Here is a 27463-nt window from a genome sequence, read left to right as displayed (position 1 = left end):
GATGGAGACAGAAGCTGAAGTGGATGGTGTTGTTGACTTCGTGATGGGTGAGAAGGGAAGGGAGCGAGTGTTGACAACTCCTTCGTGAGATTTTGACTGTGAAGGGGAGTTTGAAGAGACCCAGAGACGTGAAACGTGAAATGTGAAGGGAATGTCTTCTCCAAGATCACACAGCTGACAAGCCGTAGGGTTGAGACTGCACCACACCTCACGAACCCTGTTTGCCCTGTGGGCTGTGGAAGCCAACTGGGATGCTGAGCACGGAGGCACTGTGCTAACAGCAGCCCACAGGGTGTGTGTTGTGAAGAAAAAGGTCTTGATGTGGGGGTCAGGTGTGTGAATCAGGACAAGGGCTCATGAACCAGCGTGCTTGTCCTTGTGAAAGGCCCAAGAGTTTTGGAAGTAGTGACCCAAATGGCTCATTCTTTGGGGGATGAGGGACACATTTCAAGAGGAGGGCACAGGGGTGCCCACATTGCCTGCTGCTTCCTGGTGGGCCCTGAGATCCAGGATGAGAGGCTGGAGGTGCCATGCAGGCATCCCCGTCAAAACCCCAGGCAATGTGGGTTTTTTTCCCAGGCTCAGGACCCCAGCTTGCCAACATCCCTCTGGCCACAGCTCCTGAGCAGGAAATCACATCAGCTGGATCACAGGTGACATGAGAAAAACTCCAACGTGGTTTATTTCAAAAAGACAGAGGTCAGGAGAGGGAAATGCTCAAAACCCACATCTTTCCCTGGACAGATCCACTCTCTGAGACACTGCACGCTTTGAGTCTGGAGAGAGCTGGCCCGGGCCTTCCCACTGAAATGACTTCTCTTGTTTGGTTCTTTGATACCGTCCCTGTGTCTACAGCTCTGGGCTGCTAGCTACACTGGTCCCGGCCCCAGGATGGCTAGGTTTCGTGACACTTGGGCCAGTCTAGTTGATGTGGTAGATCTTGGGGGCATCATAATAGGCATAGGTCATGTAGTTCATGTCCTTAATGGGCCACCAGTGGTCGGGATGGTAGGTGGCTGAGTAGGCCTGGGACCGGTGTTGGACACAACTGAAGAGCGCCAGGCTCCGGTCCACGGTCACAGTGGGCAGGTAGAGCTTCAGCTTGTCCAGGAGGTGACCCGGCCAGAAGAAATTGGGATGGGTTAGCTGCGGACCACTGGGCCTCTTCGCCTTCAGCTTCCTGGAGAAGGAGAAGACACCGGGACAGTTGTCATGGAGACAGGTGGCGGCTGGGGCTGCTTCCCAGTGGAGCCCGCCCGCTGTGAGCAGAGTGGAGGTGCAGCACCATGCTAAGCACTCTATACTCAGTCCTCCCGACAGTGCTGTGCGGTGGGCTCTGTTGTCCCATCTGCCTCACCAGCGAGGACCCAGAGGCCTAAGGAGGCTGAGTTATTTCCCCAAGTCCACACAAGCCAGCAAGTGGCAGGGCACAGGCTTGACTGCCAGTTTGCTGCCTCTAAACCCAAACTCTTAAGTGCACACCGCCTGCTCTGCAGAGGCATTTTCATGTGCTGTTCGGAATGCAGCCTCTGGAGCCAGCACGGCTGGGTCCGAATCCCTGCTCCACCACTTAATAGAGATGTGACTTTGAGCAAGATATTCAAACTTCCTGTACCTCAGTTTCCTCTTTTGCAAAATGCGAATGCTAAGAGTAACTTCATAGGGTTGTTGAGAGGATTTACGTGAGTTAACATCTGGAGAGCAGTGTCTGCCTAGCACTCCTAAGTGTCATTTTATGCCCCTCAGCTCCTGGGCACTGAGTCCCAGATGCTGTGCTACCATGTACCCTGCAACATGCGAGTCCTGGGCACCTTCCTCCTACCCGCCCCCCTCCCAGAGTTAGACGATCACTACAGACCTGGTGAATTCCTCAAACTTCTTAAAGCTGACTTTCTTGATTTTCTTCAGCATGTTCCTAGTGAAGGAGAGAGAGAGGTATCTTGTCAGGAGACAGGAAATCCAGGTCAGTGGGGCTCTGGGGAGTAGGTCAGTGTGACAGGGGGTCCACTTCTGAGCCCAGACCAGAGCTCTGAAAGGAGAACTTCTTCTACCTGGGTGGGGCCCTGACTCTGTCCCCCATGCTCCAGTGGAACACACAGTGCGCTGGGGTGTCTAGACCTCTGGGCCCCTATTGGTCAGGCAGACAGGATGACAGTCCTGGGCTCAAGGCCTGGCTGGCTGGGTGACTTGGGAAAAGTCACTTCCCTTGTGGAGCCTTGGGTTTCTCATTTCCCAGCACAGAGACCTCGCAGATGGTTATGAGACATGCTCAGTAATCTGAGTCCTCTTGGGGCCCCTGACTCCCACTTGCCTTCCAGAGCTGAATCCAGCCTTGAGGACAAGGGTGGTGAAAGCGAACTCCCCAAACCTCAGGCCTGGCAGACATCACTAATCACCACGGCACACTTTCCCAGCAAGCCTTCATCTGGCTCCAGAATCTTTCACAATGCATTCAAAGAAGACAATGAAACCAGTGCACCCCTGCCCCGGGGGACCTCTATCCTTTATAACTGTGGCCCACCTAAGCAGGACAAAAGTCACTTTCTCAGGTTCCCTAGGTTCATGGCTCAGGAACTGGTGGCAGCCACTCAGGGGCTGGAAGGCAGTCACTAGGGGATCAGAAAGGACTCTCTAGGCCACCACCTGCCCGGCTCGTGCTCAGCTCTTCCCAACCAGGGCTGTGGACAGCCCCACCTGCAGACCTAGCCCACTCCTGCACTGGAGAACGCCATGACGGGGCAGGCTACAACAACAACAACAATCAGTGCTCAAGTGCTAACTGCTAAGAAGCTTACTTGCATTTCTCATTGGTCCTCACTGTGTGTGGTATAGCTGTTGTGCCCATTTTACAGATGAACATACTGAGGCTCAGTGAGTAAGGTAACTTGTCCATTTAACTGCTGGCCTGTTGGATTTCCACTCGGCTCTGCTGCATCCCACCCCCGCTGTTCTGGCCAGACTACCCTAGCAGGCAGCTGGCAGTGACCTACGGTGTGGTTCCGTCTTGGGCCCCTCCCCACCTCATGGTATCTGGTCAGCTGCCCCCTCCTCCCCCACTCTGCAGGGATGCTGCCATTCTCCAGTCTGCAGTCACCACTGATGCTGGTTCATAGCCTGCCCTCGGGTCACCTCCTGACAAAGGAGGACATTTTCTTAGAGAGGACTTGGGATCTGAGGGTCAGGGGGAGGCCCCAGTGCAGAGTTCTGTTCTCCTCCTGGGGGGCTGCAAGCCCACCTTTTGCCAGAGAAGGTAGAGCAGAGAAGGGGCTGCCATCACTGTCCTCTGCAGGGGCCCTGACACCCAGCCCATAATTTGTGAAGTGTACTCCCCCATTTCTCTAAGAAGTCCCTCTTTTTAACCTTTTCCAGAGAGCTTGAGGTCACACAGGATGTGGTCAGGAGGGTGGCTGCGTGGGAACGAGGTAAGGCGGCTGCAGAGACATGTGCCCAGGGACACATGTCCAGTCCATGGTGATCAGTTGGGTTGGACATGCCAGGTTAGGACACAGACACTGGCACAACGTGACCCCCAGCCCCCCAGCAAAAGGGCAGCAGTGGGGCAGGAGCGCAGGCATGGGCGGAGGGGGCCGACACTCAGCTTGTCAGGCTTCTGAGCCACAGGTTTGGAAACGCCCTGGGATCGGAGCAGGGCCAGCTTCGGACTGAAGATCTTCAGGTCCGAGTAGTAGCCTCCCGGTTGCCGGATTGGAAGCACCTGGTCCTTCTGGAAAATGATCTTGTCCCCCGGGTACATCAGGGCTGTGAGCAGAAAAAGAAATACGGCCTGTCAGCCCAAGACCCCTCCTCATACCAAGCCTTTGGGGCAGAACGGGGGGGTTGTTTTAACAAATTCACATTTTTGTTTGAAAAGATTTTTCTTATATACATTTAAAATTTTTTATCGTTAAATCATTGTAGATTCACAGCACACTGCAAACAGTAGTGCAGAGCGTCCCCCAGGCCCTCTCCCAGCCTCCCCTGCGGTGGTGTGTGCATCACCGCAGCACGCTGTCGGGAAGCGCGGCTGGCGCAGTACCGCTCACAGGACCGCAGGTGAGGGTGCCTGCTCACAGCTAGGGCAGCAGTGGCCCCGAGGCCTGGGGGCAGTTAGGACGGACCGCTGCCCTACACCCCACTCTGCAGGGGCGTCCTGGTCAGAAGTCCCAGGAGGAGGAAGGGAGGGCTCACCCAAGACTTCACTAGATTAACTTAGACCCAGTCGATGGCAGTTTTCTCCTCGTGAGGAACATAAGAAGCACTGGGCTGGGGCTCCACCCTCCTGCAACTGCTGAGCAGGGCTTGTCCTAAGGTAGTAACACACAAACATCTCGTGTTCGGGACACAGTGATGGAGGGTTATTCTCCAGGTTGTTAATGCTGGTTATTGGGGCGGGGAGGGCAGGGATTGCAGAGCTGAGAAGGGAGGGGAGGGAAGGAGGAGACGTGCAGTGTCAACATTTTTTAAAGGTTTAAATGATTTTTGAAAACTACATTAAAAAAATATATATATACACACATGACTTTAAAAAGTGATTTACATAAATAATTTTGTGTAAATAGTAAAGAAAGACTGTCGTTGTGAAAGGACAGTCACTAAAATATTATTGCTGGTTAACTCAGGCTGGGGGGATTTTTATTTTTATGTTTTCAAAAAATATAAGTGAGCATGGATTATCTATAAAATCAGGGGGAGAAAAATAATAAAGCTATATTCAGTGGGGACGGGAAATGCCTCGATGTTCTGGAGTTCCGGCCCATAAGCTTGAGACCTTGAACACAAGCTCTAGCCTTGAACACAGACCTGGAAATCCCCGTGTTTGTGCTTCTTGGGCCACAGCAGATCACACCTCTGTCATAAGGACAGCCAACAGACAGTGGCCAGGACAGTAGTCAGAGATGGACCAGTGTCTTTTCCATCTAGACCAATCAGAGGCAAAAGGAAGCCCACCCACAGATGCTCCCGTATGCCCATGGGTGGTGGGATCCTGCAGACAGGTGAAGCTCACCTGTGTGCGGACCCAGGAGCCAGCAAAAGCCAGTGGTGGAGAGAATCAGTAGAGGCTCGATCCTCTGGTGGGGACAGACCAAGCGGGACGTCCGGGGGAAAGACCTAGCCCACAGGAGCCTTTGGGTGCCTGGCAAGCATGCTGGGATTTCAGAAGACACAGCCGCAGCTCCACCGCTAGCCAACACCAAGGGATGTAAGTGATCCAGGAAGACAAGGCTCCCCGAGGGAGGAGGAAGGAATGATGATGTGGTGAAAAGTTGGTGTCCAGAGCAGTGGGGTCTCCTGCTGTCTCTGCCCTCCCAGCCCAGGCGGGCAGCAAGTGGCCGCCCAAGCAAGGGTGGGGGGCAGCATGTGCAGCAGACAATGACCGTTTAGGCTGGTTGGCCTGTGTTCCTGAAGGCCCTTGGCCACTTCCCCTCGTATAGATCTGTTATGGGCTGACTTGTGTCCCCCCAAATTCATATACTGAAGCCCTAAGTCCCAGAATCTCAGAATTTGTATTTGGAAATAGGGCCTTTCAAGAGGTGATTAAGCTAAAATGAGGCCATTAGGGTGGGCCTGAATCCAATCTGACTGGTATCCTCAGAAGAGGAAATCTGGACACACAGAGAGACAGGGGTGCATGTGTACACGGAAAAGACCATGTGAAGAGACAGCCAGAGGGTGGCCATCTGCAGGCTAAGGAGAGAGACCTCAGAGGAAACCAACCCTGCTGGCACCTTGATCTTGGACTTCTAGCCTCCAGAACTGTGAGAAAATACATTTCTGCTGTTTAAGCCCTGTGGTATTCTGTTAACGGCAGTTCTAGCAAACTAATACAAGACCCAAGGCCCTGGACATTTAGCACGTGTTTCCCTCCATCTAGGGGAAAAGATGGAAATGATCAATTGTGACTGTTAACTCTTGTTCTCAGGTAAGGTCACACTACTCTCTGGGGGCCCCCTTTTCTGAGAAAGCCACATGCCCAGTATGGCCACAGCTCCTTCCTGCAGAGCTCCTATGGGAACACCTCTGCCCTCAAGTGCAGCTCACTCCGTGTTTTTAAAGCACAGACAGTGACCTGCCCATTAAATAAATAAATTCATAAATTTGGGATGCCGGCATTGCTACATGGTCACCAGGGGGTTATGGGGACACTCCCCTATCCCATGTCACAGAAGCACACACCCAGAGATGTGGAGGGTTCAGCTCTGCTTGCATGTGTGAAAACACAATCCTTCCCCCACGCAGAGGGCAGAACCAGTAGGAAATCTCAGGGTGGAGACCTGTGGTCTGAGCAGAGAGCAAAGGGCCTCAGCAGAACCTGTCTCCCGGTGCCTTCTTCCCTCCATGTGGTAGAAGCACCAAGAAACAGGCCTGGCCTAGACAAGTGGTTTGGAACACCCAATGCATCATAGCAGTTACCACTTCCAGCCAGGCTCCCTCTCTGAAATCGGGATCCTTTCTTTGTGCCCAGCCTCTGGCTCCCTCACCTGGAACTCCTGTCCTGGTGCTTCCTGCTCTAGTCTGGGGAATCCAGACCTCCAGGCCTGTGTAGCCTGCAGCCCTGCAGGGCTGTAAAATCCCATCTAACAGCGAACCAGGCGGGGCTGTTCCTCCCTCCACCACAAACCCCCACCCCGCCCGGCCCCGCAATGTCCCCACCACAGGCCGCAGTGGCGTGCTTGGATGTGTGTCGGCTGGAGAAGGACAGACCTCAGGTGGACGCCATCCTCGCCCTGGCTGTGGGCCCCCTTGGCACCTTCCAGAGGACCAGCCCCGAGGCCCTTACCTCTCACGAGGACATCCTCGGTCAGCGGGAGGTTGTAGGATTTGCAGAGCTTCCAGCACTGCAGGTAGACCAGAAAGGTGTCGGTGCGCGACCTGTTGATGACCGCCTCCATCTCCCCGTGGATGGTGGACGGGAGGCAGTGCTCATCAGAGTGCTTGTTCCCGCTGCACACCAGGCGATACTGGTCCATGTACTGGATGGAGGGGATGGTGAGCTGTGGAGAGAGCAGAGGCTGGCACTCACTCCTCCTCACCCCCGGCCCAAGGCAGATGTAGAGCCTCATCTACCTCTCCCCCCAGGCCCCCGTGAGGGGCGACGGCAGAGAATGCAGGTTCTGAAGTCTGGCTTGGGAGGAAAAATCACACGTGGCCAAGGTGACCCCCGGAAGAGCATCTGAATGGTCAGCGTGTGCGGTTCTGTGTGCACAGCCCCTTACACGGAAGCTCACACACAACTGTATCATACATACACTAGGCCCTAGAGGTGTCCTGTTGAAACATTACCTTCAACTGTCTGGCTGTGTGGGAATTTAAATTAGGTGCAGCCACCTGTGACTTTGAAGTGGAAGCCACGTGTTAAGGATGACAGAGCAAGGTATTGAAGGTATAGAAGAGGCCTGGGGGGCGTACAGCCACTTTTGGCCTTATTTCTTTGTAAGGCAAGAAAAAGTCTATCTTTTTAAAGCTTCTAAAACCAGAATCAGCTGTTAATGGAGGTCATTGCTTACCTTAGTATATATTATGAAGAAATGATTAAATAGCTATTTTGAGTATGAGAATGCATTTTATTTTGGGCTGTGCCATAAGGCATGTGGGATCTTAGTTCCCCAACCAGGGATCGAACCTGTGCCCCCTGCATTGGGAGCGTGGAGACTTAACCACTGGACCACCAGGGAAGTCCGAGAATGAATTTTTTATTTATTTAATTTTTTAAAGGTTTTTTTTTTTTTTTTTTTTTTTTTTTGCAGTACGTGGGCCTCTCACCGTTGTGGCCTCTCCCGTTGCAGAGCACAGGCTCCAGATGCGCAGGCCCAGCAGCCATGGCCCACGGGCCCAGCCGCTCCGCGGCACGTGGGATCCCCCCGGACCGGGGCACGAACCCGCGCCCCCTGCATCGGCAGGCGGACCCCCAACCACTGTGCCACCAGGGAAACCCTAAAGGTTTTTTTTTCTTTATTTTTTTGGCTGCATCAGGTCTTAGTTGCGGCACGTGGAATCTTCACTGGGGCATGCGGGATCTTTCATTGCAGCGCGCAAGCTTCTCTCTAGTTGCGGCATGAGGGTTTTCTCTATCTAGTTGTGGCACACGGGCTCCAGGGCACGACAAACAGACCGTGGTGGAAGTGATGGTGTGAAACTTCTGAAACTGAGACCTCCTGAGATGAGGTCATAAAAGGCACTGCAGCCTCCTCCTTGCTCTCTTGGACCGTTTGCTCTGGGGGAAGCCGGCTGCCATGTGGTTAGGACACTCGAGCAGCCCTGGGAGAGGCCCACGTGGCCAGGAACTGAGGCCTCCTGCCAGCAGCCAGCTTGGAAGCGGGTCATCCTGCCCAGTCAAGCCTTCAGGTGTCTGTGGCCCAGGCCAGCATCCTGAGATGAGAGCTTGAGCCAGTGCCATCCAGCTAAGCTACCCCCAGCTTCCTCATTCTCAGAAGCAGTGACATAAGGAACATCTGTTGCTTTAAGTCACCTTGGGGGTATTTGTTATGCAGCAATAGATAACAAATACACCTTTTCAGGACTTCTGTTTGCTCCCCTGGGACTGGGAGGGGGATGGTGGGTGGGGGTGGGGGTAAAAGATCCCCATCCTGCCTAATTCAAGGGAGTGAAATGACAGCATGCCCCTAACACCCGAAGTGTCTGCATCTGGCAAATGGGGCTGCTCACCTTGGTGTCTCTGGTAGTGGCCAGTTGGCCCATCAGCCGGGCCTCATGCTCCTTGTGACTCTCGTGTAGGACCTTGGCCTCCAAAGGCGTGAGTCTGGACTTGTTCCGCAGCCACCTCTGTATGCTGCCAAATGACTCCAGGTCCTGCCGAACCCTCAGCCTCTGGGTCAGCCAGGCCCTTGGGTCCTCTGGCTGTCCTTGGATGTCCCCAACTTCCAGGGCTTTGGAGCTGGGGGTGTGCTTGGGGGGAGCCTGGGGTTGGGGGGTGGGATTGACAGGCATCAGAGCCTCCTTTCAAGGCAAGATGATGATCCTCCAGGGGCTCTGAGGCAGGTAGAAGTCTTCCTGCTTGAACTGCTTGAAGCAGTGGGCGATGATCGCTTCAGGGTTGAACACGAGCTCCTTGCTGGCACTTTTATCATCAACCAAGGACTTAGACTGGTAGAACCCTGGAAGAGGGTTAAAAGGTGAGTTCCTTTCAGGAAGAGGACCAAAGGAGTCAGGAAGGAGAAATGCTTCAGCACCAGGCTGGGCATCAGGGCACCTGGGTTCCAGGCCTGGCATTATTGTTGCCTTGCTATGATGATGAAAATAATTACATCTAATGTGACTGGGCAATCCCAACGGCAGGCACTATGCTAAGAGATTTATATGCTTTCTCATGAAACTTCTTAGATTCTAATCTTACTCCACCCCACTCCCCCTGCCCCCAGTACTCCTTGGCAATCAGAATGATCTTTTAAAATGCCATTCTGATCTGGTCTGATCAACTGAGGCAGCCTAGTGCCGTAAAGCGCAGAGGCTTTGCAGCCAGAACCCTCCAGTCTGAGTTCCGGCCCTGCTGCTTACCGGGGGCATGATCACTTATCCTTGCAGGGTCTCAATTTTTTCATCTGTAAAATGGGGATAATGATGGTACCTACCTTATCGAGTGGTGGAGATGTTTAGAATCAGTCCAGTTTGTTCATAATAAGTGCACTGTTCTTATTTTTTTATATATACTTACCCTCCCCCCATTTTGAAATACTTCCATGACTTTTCATAGTCCTCAAAATAAAGTCCCATGACCTTCCTCCGCCAACCTTTCCTGCCTCATCACTTGCGTGTCTTTCCTTACCCTGTCCAGACGTCTTGGCGTTCTCTCTGTTCCCTGAATGATCCAAGCCCCATCCTGCCTAAGGGTTCCGCACACGCTGCTCCCTCTACCAGGAACGCTCCCTCCCCCATCCATCGCCTCCTGGCTCCTCCTCATTCTCCACGTGTCAGACCAAATGTTCCCTCTCCAGCTTCAGGCTGTGTTATATCCTCATGTTATCTCTGTACTTTTCCTTCACACCACCTATCATAAGTATGTAAATCAAGGGTTGCAAACTGGCAGCCCTCATACTGAATGAGGCTTAGGGTCCTGTTTGGCTTGACATACTTGTTTGCTTAAACTTTTCCAGTTTGCACTGCGTTAGGCTGGGGCATGCGCTCTGCAGCTTGCCATAGGCCTCACCATTCCCTATCGTCTCACACGCAGCTCATTTCACTCAGTAAGGGCTTGGTTCAGGCAGACAGTTGCATTTGAAACCCCTGGTGCAATTATTTGGTTTATTTTTTTCCAATACACCGTGAACCGAGATCTCATCTCTCTTGTTCCCTGCTGGAGTCCCAGCACCTCCACGGTGCCAACATATAGTGGGAGCTCAGTAGATATTTGGTGAGTGAGTGAATGACAAGTGGACAGACCTAACAGGTTGGCATCATGATTTACACCCATTTTTACAGATAAGGACACCGAGGCCCAGAGAGGCCCAAGGTCACACAGTTGATTAGTAGCAGAGCTGGGACATGAACTTTGGTTTGGCCCCAGAGCTCAACTCTTAGCCATTACTTGATATTACCCCAGGCTGTCACCTAATCCTGCTGAGTCTCAATTCTTTTATGCCTAAAATGATATAAACTCTCCTCTAGCAACCTCCCAAAGCTATTATGAAGATCAAATGAATAACAGGTGTGGGAATGTTCTAACATTCAGAAGGGACACAGCATTATTATTAAAAATATTGTCACCATCATTTTCCTTCTAAAACCAAAACTCTCCTGCTTAAAACCCTTCTATTGCTCCCAGCTGCCTCTAGAATAAAGTTCAATCTCCTTAACTTAGCCCCACCTGTCCCCCCCACCCCTGCCAACCCCTCTAATTTCTCCAGCTCCTTCTCTCATTCCTTCTGCCTCACCTCGTATTTGTACCCAAACTAAGCTGACTGTGGTTCCGTAGTTCCCTCCTCCTGCCCCCCCGCCCCAAACCATGCTCTTTCCTGTCTTTGAAACATGCTTCTGTCTCTCCCCTGTTCACTTGATTATTCCCTACTTAGACTTTGAGGCTCAGCTCAGGCATTACTGTCGCCTGAAGCATCCCAGCCTCTCCCTCATCCCCCTCTTGGTCCCCAGAGCCCCTGTGCTTAGCCCCGTCATAGCATTTACCATATTTTTCTGGATGAAGATACTTTTCTTTCCCAACAGCCTGTGAGTTTCCCAGTGGCAAGAACTGTGTCTTACTTCCTGTGCATCCCCAGTACCCAGCCTGGCACAAAGTGAACAGTCAGTACATTTGTTAAGTCCCTTTACAAGGCCCATGTATTCCTTTCATAGTCAGAAAATAATTAAAGTCTGTATACATCAATGTGGACAGAAGGAAGTACTTCTCAACAACCCATTTATCATTTCTTTGAGGACAAGATGTTCGGTATGACTGAAAATTTAGTCATTCATCAAACCAGCATTTACTGAAGGTTAACCAGTGCTTGGTACTGGCTGGGTGCCCAACAGGCAGTGTGCTGGCACAGAACAAGGTGAGGTAACCAGAGGGCTTACAAGGTGGTTTCAGGCAGGGGAGAGGCGCTGACCGAGGGATCTGGGAGGTCATGATGCAGGAGGGGACATTGAGTGTGCTTTCAGAATGAGTTTCAAGGGATAGAGGGGCCAGCATGGGGATCGATCGGGGTGGGGTTTAGGGACTTGAGGGTTACTAAACTGTTTCACAAATTGGAAGCACATTGTGTGCGAAGGAGGAGGTTAATGGAAGAAAATACAGTTGGAGTGACCTCCGGCGCCAGGTTCAGGGGTTTAAACTGTGCCCTGCAGACCGTGGGAACGCGTTCAAAATACGCTCCTCACTGGTCTTGCCTCTTCCACTTGTGCCCCCTCCAGACCCCAAATCCATGATCTGCCTTTAGCCAGAGGCATCCCTTCCCCCTCTGAAACCCTGCAATGGCTTCACTGAAATGGCTTCTCCTGCTCTTAGAATAAACGACCCTCTTTCACAATGGCCTGCAAAGCTACCTTGCTGGGGCTCCGTTTCCTCCCTAACTTCCCCCCACACTCCGCCCCTTCGAGAGCGAAGGCTGCAGGCCCATCATGCCATGGAGCTTGCATTCTAGTGGTCTCTGGGGTCCTCTGTCCGTTGATAGAAAAGTGAGGTGGGCTCTTAGAATAAAAGAGGTCACCATGTGGTTGTGGGTAGAGCCTGTGTGAAAATGTTCCCTAGGGATTAATGAGGCAAGCTCTCAGCGGCCAACTAGTCCCATTGCCTGGCCAGGTCAGGGAACTCTTTCTACAATGCCCCTGTGGACTTGGCCTGTTTGTATACCTCCAGTGACAGGGTGTTCTCTACTTAACATTGTGAGTGCCTAATTCTAACTGCTAGAAAAGACTTCTTTATATTGACCCAGAATTTGTTTCCCTGGAATTTCTATGACCTTTGGTCCTAGTCCTCTCCCACTGATGCCCCAGAAAACACATTTGTTCCCTCTTTTCTGGGACAGCCCTTAGGTGTCTGGAGACAATTCAATACTTCCTTGAAATTCTCTCCTTTTCTCTTGGCTCCTGATACAAATCCCTCCCTAAGTTCCATCCTACCTCTCTGGCCACTTGTTCTTGGCCTCTCTTTTCCTACCCACTCCTACAACGTGGATAGCCTCCAGGCTTACACTTGGGCACTCTTTTTTTTCCCCCCAAACACTCTCCTCCACTCTCATTTCTGTGGCCCTCCATATGCAGAGGACACCCATACCAATATTTATGACTTGGAATTAGCTCCAACTTTCTACATACAGTTGCTCCTAAAGCATCTCAACTTGTATGGCCTACAAGGATCTCCAACTCAACCAAGACTGAACTCTTTCCAAGTTCCCCATCCAATCAGCCCCCTCTAGCCTGGCACCTTTCCCTCACCTCCCAGTGTCTTTGACCTGGGAATTTGGGACAGTCCCAGATCGCCTCACTCCCAACATTGTGAGTTTGCCAGTTCAGACTCTGCATTTGCTGATGCTCCCAATCCAATCCTGTCATTCTCAGTGGCTTCCCCATCTCCTGGCTCACAAGATCTCTCCTGATCTTGTCCCTTCTGACCCCTCCTGCCTCTCATCTACAGCAACACTCAATCTACCAGCAGTTTTCTGAAGACCCCATGTCTCTGGGCCTCTGTGCATGCTGTTCCCTTGGTCTGGAATACCTTTCCTCCCCCTTTTGCTTGGATAACTCCTTGTATCCTTAATTGAAGCTCCAGTGTAAAGAGCTCTCCAGGACCTTGGAACCATTCCTCCCCATCCTGCACTTAGCAGACCTCTTACTCCTGGGTGTCACCCGTGGACCCAGTATTCATCTCTTCTTCTGTAAGTATCCATTTATCTGGCTTTCACCTCTGAAGTTGCAGCGCTTGTCAAAGACAGCAGGCTATCACCAAAATTCTGAAAACTGATGGTCTTCTCCATGCCTCTTCTCCCGTACTGGACACACTAATGTCTAGCGAAGAAGTAGGGCCAGCCAGAGGGTCTGGACCCCTTTCCCGGGCCCATGGGTTGGGCCGCTGGTTCCAAGCCAAAGCAACTCGGCCTGCTCCTCCGGCCCGGGCAAGGAAATCTGAGAAACCTGCACGACCTGCCCCCGACTCCCTGGCAACCCAGCACCCAGAGAGAGGACGACACAATGGGATATCCGTCCCTGTCCTAGTCCTCACCCCACTTGCACCCGTCCACCCGGGGGTTGAGGGCTTCCTGGAGCTGGCGTTGATTCCCGGGAGCTTAGGGTGAACTTACGGAGCAGAGACCGGAACACAGCCTAGTACGCTTCAGAAGAATGGTCGCGGCGTCGGGAGCGGGTGCTGAAGAGAGTGTGTGAATGTGCGTGTGTGTGTGTGTGTCTGTGTGTGCTTGCTTGCGCGGGGGTATGGGATACCAGAAAAACAGTAATACCAAGTTTGCAAGAGACCCGTGACTTGCAGAGCTTGGACGCAACTGTTGCCGAGATTACGGACGCCCCGCGCTGATTGGCTGGGTGCCGCCACGTGGCCGGAGGCCCGCGGGGAGAGGATCCGCCCGAGCGCGAGACCCCGACAGTCTTGTTCCCTTCGAGGGTCCTGGGAGGGGCCGCGAGGAAATGGTGCAGAGCATCCGGCTCCGCAAAAGACAGGATTTCTTAGGTTGGCCCAGTGGCCCTTGAATCTGGAGTAATAAATCCCGGGTTTTCCTGTAAGCCGTAGGGTCTTCAGCAGGTCTCTACATGTTTAGAGCTGTGTTCTCACCCAAAGAACAGGCGCTCCCTCCTCCAGAGGGAACCCGAGAAAGTCGTGGCCAAATAGAGGCAGTGTTTTTGGTATGCTTTGTCCCTGAAAGACAGGGTTCCATGGTTTGGAATTATAGAACCTGAGAACTGGAGTATTAATAATATTTGAAATGTCCATTGACTGATGAACGGATAGACAAAAGGTGGTCTATCCAAACGACGTTATGTTATTTAGTCATAAAAAGGAATGAGGTATTGACACATGCTGCTGAGACAGGCTGGGACCTGGGACCCTTTGCTGCAGTGCTTACACCTGGACAAGTGTCTCCTCGAGTAAGAAACTATATAAGGGATGAAAAATAACTGCACATATGTGCAGTTGTGGCCAATTATGAACATGATACAAAAAGACCAAAACCCAACTGCCGCTTCTGAGGTGTGGGGAGCAAAAGCAGGGTACTGTGCATGCCCCCTGCACACAGCACCACGAGGGGGCTGGGCAGACCACCTAAGCCCCCCCTCCAGCCCGACCCATGGGTCAGCCTCTACCCTTGCCCCATTTAAGGGACCTGCTCACCCCCCTCCACCCAAGAAGCGAGCAAGGGAACTTGTTGTTTTCACTCCGTCCTGCCGCAGCACTAGTCCCAATAAAGCCTTGCCTGAATTTCTCATCTGCCCTCTTATCAATTTCTGTTGATTAAAGAGTCTAAGAACCTGGGTCGGTAATACTGCAACACGTACGGACCTTCAAAATAATGCTGAGTGAAAGAAGCCAGACACAAAAGGCCACAGATTATATGATTCCATTGGTAAGAAATGCCCAGAACTGGCAAATCTATAGACACAGAAAGCAGACAAGTGGTTGTCAGAGGCTGGGGGAGGGAGGGATCGTTGGGTTTGACTGCTAACAGGTAAGGGGTTTCTTTTTGGGGTGATGGAAATATCTTGGAGTTAGTGATGATGGTTGCACAACACTGTGAATGTGCTAAAAACCATCGAATTGTACACTTTAAAAAATGGTTAAATCAATTTTATGCTATGTGGATTTTGTCTCAAATAAAGAAGTTAGAAAAGACCCAAACACTTGAGTGCTTACTCTGCATAAGGTACCATCCTTACTGAAATGCGTTATTTTTGTGACCCTCTCAACAACTGAGGTTGTCACTCAGACCATCCCTATGGGCCTCATTAATGTAGCATTTTTGTAAGCCAGGCTCCATTTAAGCAATTTCATACATTAACTTAATAATCATAATTGTGTGAGGTAGGTACCACTGATCCATTCTCAACAGATGAGGAAACAGATACAGAGGCCAGGCAACCTCACCTGCAGGAAAGGGGAAAAGCCCGGCCTGGCTGCTGCACAGCTACCCTGCTGCACCCGCAGGCCCCCAGTCTTGACGGAGATGCTGGGCCGGGACTGGACAGCAGGTCCCACCGCCACGCCACACCTGATGCCCCGAGCTTGCTGCCTGCCCTACCCTCTGACCCCAGGTATGGCCAGGGTTGCAGGGGCCCCTCTGGACTCTTCGCTGCAGTGTTGGGCACCCTGTCCCCACATCTTACCCCTTTTGTTACCTGTCATTATTGCTTGTCCCTTTCTCTCTCCCATGAGGGTCTCTACAGAGCCTTTTCATCTTTGTGCCCCTCCCTGGCACAGAGCTTTGCACTTAGTGAATGCTACTCTGATATCTGTTAAATAAAAACGTGATGGGAGGTTATGAAGTGGAGGTTTGCCTTGGAAGTGTGCGTGTGTGTGGTCAGTTTTCCTGTTCCTGGATTTTGAAGGATGGTCAAAATCCATCCTTCTCTAAAAAATGAATCTCACTCACTATAGTGGAAACCACCAACTAGCTCTGCAGCACATTGTATCCTGGTTCTGTTCACACTCTACCCTACATCAAAGGTAGTTTCCCTAACAATTTGTTTTTCATTTATTCAATCAACTTAATTTCCAAATTATGCCTTAAAATGACAATGGATAATCGAGATTTAATAACTTAGATTTTTGTTTGTTTTGTGAGTTCCTTCTAAAGTAAATGTTTCAGTATTTGAGCTATACCATTATAATACCTGTTTTAAAAATGGCATAACACTTAAAAGGCCCTGTCCTCCAGCTGGAAGATGGGAGATGGGTAAATGCTCAAGTTTTCACATAGGGATCAAGGTAAATGCGTTGAGTCAGAAGCCAATACTCTGCAACAGAACTACAGGCAGATATGCACATTAGGTTATCAAATGGTCAAATCTACAATTCCTAAAAGCCAGCAGACAGTCATCAAGGACACATCATGACAAAATAATCTTATTTTTCTTTGGAGGTTAGCGTTTTTTAATATACTTTATTAATTAACTGCCTAATTTACCCTATCATATCTTTTCTGACATGTGTGGCTGAAAACTCTTTGCTTCTTCATATAACAATTGTGTGATATTTTCTATAGAAGGACAACAGGAGGTCTAATCTTCCCTCAGGCAAGGTTGATAGAAATTTGCTTCATATTATTAATAACTGAGGAAAGTTTTTTTAAACTTCAAGTCACATTTCATTATTGGAAAAGTCATATACATTTTTAGGATTGCTGTCAAATAACAATTTATTTTTTTTAAAAATCTCAGAACATGTCATTGCACATTCAGAAGCAAAGATCTTCTGGTGGTACACACATTAAGAAGACATACATTAGGGCTTCCCTGGTGGCACAGTGGTTGGGAGTCCGCCTGCCGATGCAGGGGACATGGGCTCGTGCCCCGGTCTGGGAGGATCCCACATACCGCGGAGCGGCTGGGCCCGTGAGCCATGGCCGCTGGGCCTGCACGTCCGGAGCCTGTGCTCTGCAGCGGGAGAGGCCACAGCAGTGAGAGGCCCGCGTACCGAAAAAAAAAAAAAAAAAAAAAATGAACACACACATTAGGTTTCTAGTTGGGCTGATTAGAGTCTATACACCTGGAAAGGCGGTTGTGCTTAGTGGAGCTTTTAAGAATCGAAGTGCAAAGCAATGCATAAAAACAAGCTTGAAAACGTCAAAGAGTTTTAAGATAGACTTAATTTTTTGTGATTTTCCCAAAGCCAGTCATGATATTTATTTAACTTGTGGTCTTCAGGGTGTACCTGGAAGAAATACAACACATTAGGAGACAGAGGCCTTACGTAAGTTAGTCAGAAATACATTTTTAAAATTGGCTTTTTAAAGATATGGTGGGGGAACAGTACCTTATGACAATATACCTGAAAATGATAACCTTTACCCTAATGAGATTCATGAATGGTTAAAATTATACCTTACATCAAAGCAATCCTTTACAGTTTACAAAGTACTTTCCAATTTGGTACTGATCTTCAATGGGACTCAGTGTGGAGGGTGGTGATAACATGAGTCAAGTATTAATATGCCATTTTCCAGGAGGTTATAGACCCTGACAGTTAAATGGACTGCTCAGGTCACAATAAATGGTGAAGCAGGAATGGACCTGGCCAGACCCCCAGCTAAATGCTTTAGGGCAAGTCACAGACTAAAAGGGCAGTGTACAGGCTATGTGGCAGTGCCTATCAGCTGCCAGGATGCCACCCAGATGCCCATGGGCTGGGCATACTCAATAGAATGGGCAGCCGAAGTAGGACCCACCTACCACAAAAATAGTCTGAGACCACGAGAAGAAACCCCACAAGCATGCACTCCAATCCTGCACCTGCCCGCTTCCCTTCAGTGGTGTGCTTTTGAAGGCAAGTATGACTGTGACAGGAGGAAAACCACATTAGGCCTAGAGACAGTACGTGAATGGACATGACAGGAAGAGGGCTAGAAGTGGCAAACCAGTGGAGGTCAGTCAGAGACCAGGGAGTCTTTGTGGACTTGGGGAAATCTATGGACCCTCTCCTGCTGTCAATAACCCCAAGCCACCAGTGCCCCTCAAGCCTGGAACAAAGCTGGTTGTGACTGTAATGGCACGTGTGTCCAAGAAATAGTTTTAACCATAATGGTGGACTTACTTTGCCTCAGAGACAAAATGTGCCGGAGACGGGCCTTACCTGCTTCCACTCATTGACACAAAAAATTCGGTAAGAGTCGTTGCCATATTTGCCAATCCCGTGAAGCTCAATTGGATACCTCCACTGCTTTGTCAGATATTCATCTGAGAATACAACACCCCACATATCAGGTCAGCCTCTAGGAAAATACTTTCCCTGAAAAGGAGGAGCAACAGAAAAGGACGGGAAAGAATCTCTCCTAACAGCCTGACTTGTGGCTGCTTTCTTCTGAATTCCTGCAGCCACCACCCCCGTCTGACCTGCTTGTCTGCCACTGACTAACCGTTATTGTTTTGTGCTGACCTAACGAGACAGGGGTAATGTCCCTGAGGTCAACTGGACTTTCTGCTTCACTGACTTCTTCCTCTAATCCTGCCCACACGGCCTGACCTGGTGCTGGGCAAAGATTTATCACCTGGGTCAGCGGGAGACTGCACTTTGGGGCAAGCGAACTATCTTCAAATGCCTTCAGTGCTTGAGCTGAATGACCTCTATTAATGTCGCAACTGAGGACATTAAAGTGTCAGGTGTGGCTCTCTTAAATAGGCACAATTTATGTTTTTCCCTTTGGGTATATGGGAAAGTACCTGAGAACTTGATAATGGTTTTTGCTCGAAGATCGTAGAGACCAAGAGGTTTAAGAAGTTCTGAAACATCTCTCCAGTCTGCAGTTCTCGCTACCTCAGCTGAAGGATACTTCTCCAGAAACTGCCAAAGCACAGGGATTGCCATTTTGCCTAGGAAATAAAAGTAACTACGTGACTACAAGCCTCCAGATGGGCTGATTTTAGGCTCACGTACTTCTTTAACTAGAAATCTCATATAGAGTTTTTTTCTTTCTTCTTAAACCACTGATGAGAAGACATTACCTAAATCAGCAACCACTCTCAGAGTCAAAACCCAACACCATCAACCAATTTGGTTAACAGTCCAAATTATGCCAAACCCTGGCCTTGTATGATATTGGTTTTTAAATCATCAGATCATCATATAACTAGTGTAAAAGCATACAGAACATAAGGTGCCAGTGACATGAAAGAAAGCATCCAATGGAAAAGAAATGCTTTTATACATGACACAGAGAGGAGGAAGGTTAAGTAACGGATTTTCATTGATGACTAAAAGCAATTTGGAAGTAGAACATAAATGAAAATCTGCTCTTTAATGCTAAAAAGGCTGCTGGATGTCATCTAGTCTATAGGTGAAGAGTTTGAGGACTGACTGAAAGAAGAAGGCCTTACCTGAGGTCAAAATCACACTTGAGACCAGGTTTCCTGATCAATTCTCCTCATCACACTGTCTCTACTAAGACAAAGATGAAAAGAATCCACAAACCTGAGGTCCGGTTGAGGAATATAGTCGCAATGAGGAGCTTCCACGGATCATGGAAAAGTGTTTCTTGGACAAGATTAAAAGGTGACCGAGGAGGTGTCCACTTCTTAAAGGCCTTGCGTCGTGGGGGACTAAGAACTAAACAAACACACTGTATTAGAGGGGAACCCTTGAAATAGGTTTAAAGTCTGCTTTTCTCATTGGAAAAGGGATACCTTCTTTGTTATATTTGCTGGAAAAATACAGGCTTGTTTTCCTTTTTTCTATTTGTGTCTGTGGGATGGCGTCTTCTGAAAAGGAAAGAGTGAACATTGTTTACAGGATCTACGGTTTAGCCTAAAGAGATATTCAGGGCTGCAAATAACAACAACAACACACTACTACTACAAAACGTTCAGTTTAGCACTATTCTAAGCACTTCATAAAAATTCACCAGTTTAATCCTACTAGTGACCTATGAGGAAGGTAGGTACTATTTTGTCTCCACTTTACAAATAAGGAAATTGAGGTACAGAGATGCTAGGTAACTTGCCCAAGGTCCCACAGTTAGTAAGTGTCAAGAGCTGAAATTCTAATCCAGGCAGTCTGGTTCCTGAGTCCATGCCTTTAACCACTATTATACTAGTTCTCTATGATTTTTGTGCAGAGTTCACTACCTTGAAAAATTGGAAATAATATAGAATATTTTAAAGTATGACATTTGTACAATGTGGTTATTAAAATATTTTGAGACTACCTCATGAATTTTTCCCATGTCATTAATTTTTAAGTGAAAAAAGCAATATTCAACATATGATCCCAATTTAATAAAAAAAGAAAAAAATGTGATAGATATTAGAATAAACCAAAATGGCATAATGGTATAATGGTTGTTGCTAATTTTTCTTTTCTTTTAATTTTCCATATTTTCCAAATATTCTGCAGTGAATACTTTTACTAAAAAAAAAACAAAAAACAAACAAAAAAAAAGGATACAGATAAAACAGAACCTGCAGGAAAGCCTAAGATTTGGACCTTAGAACACCTACGGCCACTATCTGCTGGGAAGTTTAGTTTAACAGACTCTTTGACCAACACTATTAGGCTTTCAAGTTTCTAAAATCATCACATTTAATACTCCCTATAGCCATACCCTCTAAATTTGAATGTCAGTTAATAATACCTTGCATTTGTCTAGCGTGAAGCCATCTTTTTCACTTCTCATTTTACGTTACAATATCCATGATGTGAAAAACAGGACTGGTGAGGGTTATTACCTGTGTTTTACAGATGAAGACTCTAAGGCTTAGAAATTAAGCAACTATCTGAAAACAATAGTGGGATTGACTATAGATTGGGACAAGTATCCACGTCTCCAGATAATCAGTCTAGTGTTTTTTGCTATTCTAGTTTGAATAGGCAAAGCCCAGTGGAAAGTAAAAAAGAATCAGAACAAAGGAAACTGCTCTTACTACCTACTTGATAACTTCTTCTGTGGGTTCCTATAGATAATTACCGACTAGCCTCTTTTATTACTAGGAGACTAAGCTCAATTTACGTGGCAATTTCTTTTTCTTTTTTTTTTTTGCGGTACGTGGGCCTCTCACTGCCGTGGCCTCTCCCGCTGCGGAGCAGAGGCTCCGGACGCGCAGGCCCAGCGGCCATGGCTCACGGGCCCAGCTGCTCCGCGGCATGTGGGATCTTCCCGGACCGGGGCACGAACCCGTGTCCCCTGCATCGGCAGGCGGACTCCCAACCACTGCGCCACCAGGGAAGCCCTACATGGCAATTCCTAACTGAGGCACAGGGAAAGTCTTTACTACTCCACTGGATACCTATCACCTACAGTAAACGTCCTTATGTTGAGAACTAGACTTCTTTATGCACAGGATGACTAGCATACTTCCATTTTAGTCACAAAAGGATGTTTCTGCTATTTTATTTGCCCATTTTACTAGCAATAAATCTACATAAACCTCAAGGCTTTAGGAAGCTCAAGGTCTTTAAAGGACACATTGGAGAATTTTTACGTAGTTCCTAGGTATATGTGGTCATCTTCTGTTCAAGGTAGAGAAATTCCAGGCACAGCAAAGACATAATAAAATCATGAGTGGGACCAAGAGCAGGAACCAACTCTAACCACCTGCTCTACTAATTTGTCCACGCTGTCTCCCCATAGGACTTTAAGTAAAATTACTCTTCTTCTTTAAAGGAGTTATTCATCATACCATAATGGCATAATGAATAACTAATATAGGGTTGCTCAAAGGTCTCCTTTCTTTCCTCTCTTATTCACTGAGGTATTATAAAGGCAAAACTGCTAAGCTCTGAACTCTGTATTAAGAGCATATTACAGGGCCTCCCTGGTGGCGCAGTGGTTGAGAGTCCGCCTGCCGATGCAGGGGATACGGGTTCGTGCCCCGGTCTGGGAGGATCCCATATACCGCGGAGCGGCTGGGCCCGTGAGCCATGGCTGCTGAGCCTGTGCATCCGGAGCCTGTGCTCCGCAACGGGAGAGGCCACAACAGTGAGAGGCCCGCGTACCACAAAAAAAAAAAAAAAAAAAAAAAAAAAAAAAAAAAAAAAAAAAAGAGCATATTACAAAAAATAGATGAACTATGTGATTACAGTTTTGAATTCTTTAGAGCTCTAAAGCATTTTAGAGAAGCATTACAATCGAAGATAAAAATGACTATGATATATACAAAATTAAATTGGAAGTCACACATCAGTAATAAGTAACAGGAGGGGTGCAAAGAGAAGATACTGACTATTCTCAACCAGTTTATGTATAAGAAGAGTCTGCCCCAAATCTTTTCACAAGTGAAACCTTTTTATTTCCCCTAAAGTTGTAAGATTATTGGCTGGAAAAAAGGGAAGAAGGGAGAGCACTGCTGAAGAGAGTCCCAGGTGTTGTACCAGGATGGTAGCAACAGTTAATGGCACAGTTGTCCTCTGTTGGGGGCAGGAGCCAGCTGATTGTTTCTTTGCCATACAAAAGGGCTTAAATATCGGTTACACAAGGCACCAGGACCAACTGGTAGAATGTATCTGACATTTGGCCCTACATCTCCATTCTATTCCCACATGCTAACTGGGTACAGGCATGAAGTGCAAACTCCTCATCACATGTTTAACAGCACTTTAGTGCACTGAATACCTTGAAGTATTTTCGCAGAAGTAGAGTCTTTCTCCGTTTGTGAGCTGTTGTCCATTTCAGAGCCACCTTTTGAAATGTCAATATGCAAATGCTCCTTCCTTTCCCCAACTTCTACTTTGGTTCTTATTTCCTCAGAGTCTAAAAAGGTACCCTCACACTTCTTGTTGTGTCCTGCTTCTTCGGTTGAACGTAATTTGTTTATGATGCCAGAAGTGGTCTGTTCAAAATCTGATCCTGAACACAATGATTTTTCTTTACCAAGCCTCTCCTCTTCGCTGGTAACAGTGAGGGTCTTGTTTCTCGCTCTGGCATCAGAGACGCAGCAAGTTCTCTCAAGCTGACTTTCTTGTGCAAGAGGCTCGCTTTCAGCATCTGCTGCCTTATTATACACAGATGCTCTTTTTCTATTACTTTGAACAGGATCTGGAAGACTCCTCCGGCACCCTGTTTTAGATTTCTTAATTTGAATCCCTTTCAGAACAGTCACCTTTCTTTTGGACTTTCTAACCTTTCTGGAGTCAGCATCATTAACACCATCATCTTCTTTCAAAAGCCAATGAATGGAAGTAAAGTTAGAGAGTTCTCTGCTATCTTGCAATTCCAAACTAGCACTTGGCAAAGAAACCACATCTTTTTTCCACCTGCTTCGTGTCCTGAGGCTCCGGTTTGAATTGCTACTTTCGTTTTGCAGTTGGGATGGCAGAGCTGCCATGCTTTGGTCTTTACATCCTGACTTGATGTTCCTTTTATGAGGTACAGTAAAATCAAAATCTTCTGGCTTAAGAGAAGTCTCTCCACTTTTGTGAAGATAATTAGCAAGTGAACTTTTGGATCGGAACTTCAGTCCCTGTGGGCTAGAAAATGATATTAAAGAAAACTTATTGCTAGTTAATAAAAGTGACTTTAAAAAAAAACTGGACCACATTTCGGATTTTTTATTAATAATTTCCAAACTTTACCGTGGGCATTTGTCAATTAAAATTTAAAAAGTGATACTTTAAAATAGTTTCCTCTATGACAACAGAACATAATTTTACAAATATAGCTTAAGTGCAACCTTACCAGTAGCCATTCACAGAAGAAGAAAATGTAAGTATTTGTCCCCAAATCACCTGATGTAAGTAACCAGTGACACTGAAGGAACAGAATCTGTAATGGTTTTATGGTAAAAACACAAAAAAGCCAAAACTCCTGCTATGCTTTCCTACCACCTGTCTAGACAAAATTATTTGGCTGTACTACCTTTACCATCTTGCATGCTCACCTGATGAAATATACATCGTATCTTCCTGCTGTTTTCCCAGATAACCTTTGCTTCACAACTCTTTCCCATCCACATGGTACAGGCTTATGGCACTCTGTCATTGCGCTACCACCAAATTGAGCAGAAGCAATGGGTTCTTGTAGCGGGGGATTACACTCACTGCTGCTTTTTATCACCATTTGTTTCTCATCTTCTCCCACTCTTTCTGATCCCAGAGCAACGTCTTCCTCCCTGAATAAAAACAAACTCCAAGTGATTAGCTCATTTAAAATTAATTTCACTCTGCTTATTCAATTTCAGTCCATAACAGAGAAGGAACCACATGGACTATTTGGACTATGGGAGAGATTAAAATCAGTATGGCTCAGTCATTCTATGAGAGTATCTTCCTCCTCTCCAATATCTTCCTGTCCTACAACATGGTTAAAAAGGGTTGGAAATCTCTGCACAATGAAAAGCTCAAGCTACTTGCTAGAAAAAAAAATTTTTTTTTTGTTAATCATTGAATAGCTCTGTTACAGAGATTTCTGGTGACACTTGGCATAAGTTTAAAAACATGAACCAATAGCTGAGCTCTTAACGTGGGGATCAACAGAACAGCTTAAATGAGTCAGTGAGACACCCTCCTCCCCCCAAAATAAGTGAGGTAAAATTTTTATATATATGTGCATTTTGGGGGCGGTGGGGGGACAGTGTCTATTACTTTCATCAGAGGTTGTAACCCTCTAAAAGGTAAAGAACATTTGATAAAGAATTTTCAAACTCTCTTTCATTCTTGATCCGATAACCTTGTGAGGTAGGTAGGATAAGGATTACTCTCATTTTATTGATAAAATTGAGTGACAGGAAGATTAAGTTATTTGCAGAACTGATTCCAGGACCTAAGTCTACTAAATCTTGCTCTAATACTTCTCCTCCTCTACTATTGTTGAAAAACTTCAGTAGAGTGTATCCTAATCACTAAATCATATTTACATTTTCAAAATTGGATGAGACATCTCTAGAGATGTCTAACCAACTTCTTTTCTACAAATAGGGAAAGCATGAGCCAGTGACTGACTAGAATTAGAATCAAAGTCTTCTGATGCAATACGGGGTTAAATAATTTGGGGGATCTGGGTGGATCTTAAGAAATTATACTGTTCACAATTTTGGCGATAAGGAAACTGAATCCTGGTGAAAACAGCACGAACTTTAAAATCAACAGACTGGGTTCAAATCCTAGTTCTGCCATTTACTACCTACGAGGTCCAAGGGCAAGTTACTTAACCTGTCAGTCTCTTTCTCCATCTGTAAAAAGGAGGTAATACCTCTTTCAAGGTAGTTCTGAGAATCACATTTTTTGGGGGAAAAAAAAAGTAGGTAAATCATCTTAGCCCCACACCGCACATACACAAGTACTCAGTACTCCAGCCCCTGTTCTTAGGAACTAACCCTGCCGGCCTCCAAGTGTCCATCCACCCTAGGTAAGAAAGGCCCACCCACCTTCTACTCTCCCGCTCCCATTTTACAGGTGGTGAACTGAGGCCCGAAAGGGGACAATAACTTGCCGGAGGTCACACGGCCGGTCGGGGACTAGGCGCTGGTTGGCGATGACAGAGGGGGCAGCTCCGCAGTCCCCCAGGCTCGGACTCTCCATCCCAGACGTGTCCCTCAAGCGGGCTCCGGCTGCAGTAATAAGCCGAGAGGGTGCGTCGCTCTGGGTCTGGAGCGGAGTAAGAGGCGAAAAAGAAGCTTTTTCAGCTCGGAACTCTAGGATGGAACGAAAAGATGGAAGCAGTGAGTCTGTCCGACTGCTCAGCAGCCTTCCAGCCTCCCCCCTTGACCACAGCCGCCATTTCCACGGCTCAGCCAATCAAGTCCTTTGTCGAGGAAGACGTACCGCTCCCTTCCCGTTCCGACCAATCGCGAGCGTCCTAGATATGAGGACGCCTTCTAGCCTCCCGTTCCCTCTTTCTAGCCCTCCCTTGTAGACATGCGCACTCGGAACGCTCTGCCTCGCGCGTAGCTCACTGCGCATGTGCGTTGCCGGGGTAGCGCGGGGAGACAAAGTGGCTCGCGGAGTTAGGCCTGTTGCTGAGGCGGGGAGGAGGGGCCCGAGGCGTGAGGGAAACCGCTATGAGGGCCGTGTTGACGTGGAGAGATAAAGCCGAGCAGTGGTGAGGAGCGGGGCAGTCCGGGAGGAGCGGGAGGCTGAGCCCCAGCGGGGATGGCGGGCGCTATGGCGTGAACCCTGGTGGTTGCCAAGGGTAACGGGCCTGCGGGCTGGGCTGAGGGCCCTGAGTCCCGTCTCTGGGCGCCTGCAGGGTCGCCTTCCCACCACTTTGCGGATGGAGAAACTGAGGCCTGGAGAGGGAGCAAGGGGATGTACCACGCGTGAGGTAGTGGCCTGTGGAGGCAGCTTTACACATAATCACAGTCTGATCTTGTCGTTCCTTTACTCAGAATCCATCCTGGGCTCATCAGTGTTTTCCAGCTTCACAACTTATGCCGCATCCGCGTGTTACCTAATACTCTTGTTTACTTGACCTTTTCTCTAAATTGTCTCACTTATTTTCCTTTAAACATGCTTTTACATTCTACAGGGAAACTTTATTACACCGTATATGAAAACCAGTAGCAATTGCTGTACATGTAAGATAACTGTAGAACTTAAAGCAGGGAGAAACAAAACGGCGTTAACAAGTTGTAGCTAGATACTGTTGCTAGGGAACCTCTGAGCCTCAGGTGTAGTGTCTCTAGAGCTAGAGATTTAGCAAGTGTGGTTGGAGAGGTGCTTGAGTTGAATGGCATCAGAGCAAGAATTTCTCCTGTGTTTTGTTAGAAGGTTTGAAAGAGGATCGAAAGAGAATGACTTTCTCACTTTATGATTCAACGTTGTTTAATGTCCTATTCCATTTTTATCCCCCAAATCCATCATATAACAACACGTTTGGGGGCATACTGACTTACTGGGCAGTTCTCCTCAGCCTGACTTTCAAAACTTCCTGCATGATCTTTTCAGCTTAATTGTGAAGCCTCTGCTTTGGCTACTGGAACAGAGCCATTCCCTCTCTGTCTTTTCTTTGGCCTCTCTGTGTGAGGCCTTCATCTCCTCACGGTGAAATCCTAAACATCCTTAAGCCTCCGTTTGGAGATGGTTGCTCTCTTTGTACTTTGCACCAGTAATAGCTAATGCTTACTTTGTGCCAGGCACTGGCTAAGAACTTCATATCTTTTATCTCATTGTCACCTCACAACAGTACCTGACGTAGGTACTACACTTATTTCTGTTTTACATATGAGGCGACTGAAGCACAGAGTGGGTAAATAATTTGCCAGGGTCACACGGTGAGTAAGTGGTGGAGCCAGCTTTCTTCCTCACTCCAGAGCCAATGCTCTTAGCCACTGCATTGATTATTCCTGGTGTTATAGAGGCTGCAAACTCAAATGCCTGCAGGAATCAGGCAGGCAACGTAAATGGGAGATGATTGTTTGCACCTTGAAC

General features: G+C 48.0%; 3 protein-coding genes across 8 annotated transcripts in view; 1 reads left to right on the top strand and 2 right to left on the bottom strand.

Annotated features, from left to right (window-relative positions):
• Positions 1–654: 654 nt before the first annotated feature.
• EFCAB12 (EF-hand calcium binding domain 12) lies at positions 655–15324 on the bottom strand (the record flags this gene model as incomplete). Its single annotated transcript, XM_079714079.1, is given in 10 exon segments — positions 655–1180; positions 1859–1908; positions 1911–1915; positions 3595–3759; positions 6779–6992; positions 8665–8958; positions 8962–9113; positions 13746–13767; positions 13771–13810; positions 15308–15324. Coding segments are annotated over 10 exon segments (1218 nt in total). The 3' UTR covers positions 655–921.
• Positions 15325–16801: 1477 nt separating this feature from the next.
• MBD4 (methyl-CpG binding domain 4, DNA glycosylase) lies at positions 16802–25615 on the bottom strand (the record flags this gene model as incomplete). Its single annotated transcript, XM_079712534.1, has 8 exons — positions 16802–17323; positions 18242–18345; positions 18829–18978; positions 19577–19711; positions 19789–19863; positions 22713–23566; positions 23977–24203; positions 25523–25615. The coding sequence occupies 8 exons, from the start codon at positions 25613–25615 to the stop codon at positions 17246–17248; spliced, it is 1716 nt and encodes a 571-aa protein (XP_079568660.1). The 3' UTR covers positions 16802–17245.
• Positions 25616–26094: 479 nt separating this feature from the next.
• IFT122 (intraflagellar transport 122) overlaps positions 26095–27463 on the top strand; it is a gene marked incomplete at its 5' end in the record, with an annotated part of 70647 nt that continues 69278 nt past the window's right edge. For all 6 annotated transcript variants that reach the window (XM_079713434.1, XM_079713433.1, XM_079713432.1 and 3 more), the window contains one exon: positions 26095–26135. In XM_079713434.1, coding sequence (XP_079569560.1) covers positions 26095–26135 — 41 coding nt within the window. The remainder of the gene's footprint in view (positions 26136–27463) is intronic.

The sequence above is a fragment of the Hyperoodon ampullatus genome, assembly GCF_949752795.1.
Source record: "Hyperoodon ampullatus genome assembly, chromosome: 10".
Lineage (NCBI taxonomy): Eukaryota > Metazoa > Chordata > Mammalia > Artiodactyla > Ziphiidae > Hyperoodon > Hyperoodon ampullatus.
The sequence above is the reverse complement of the archived record's forward strand: the minus strand, read 5'-3'. Positions and strand labels throughout refer to the sequence as shown.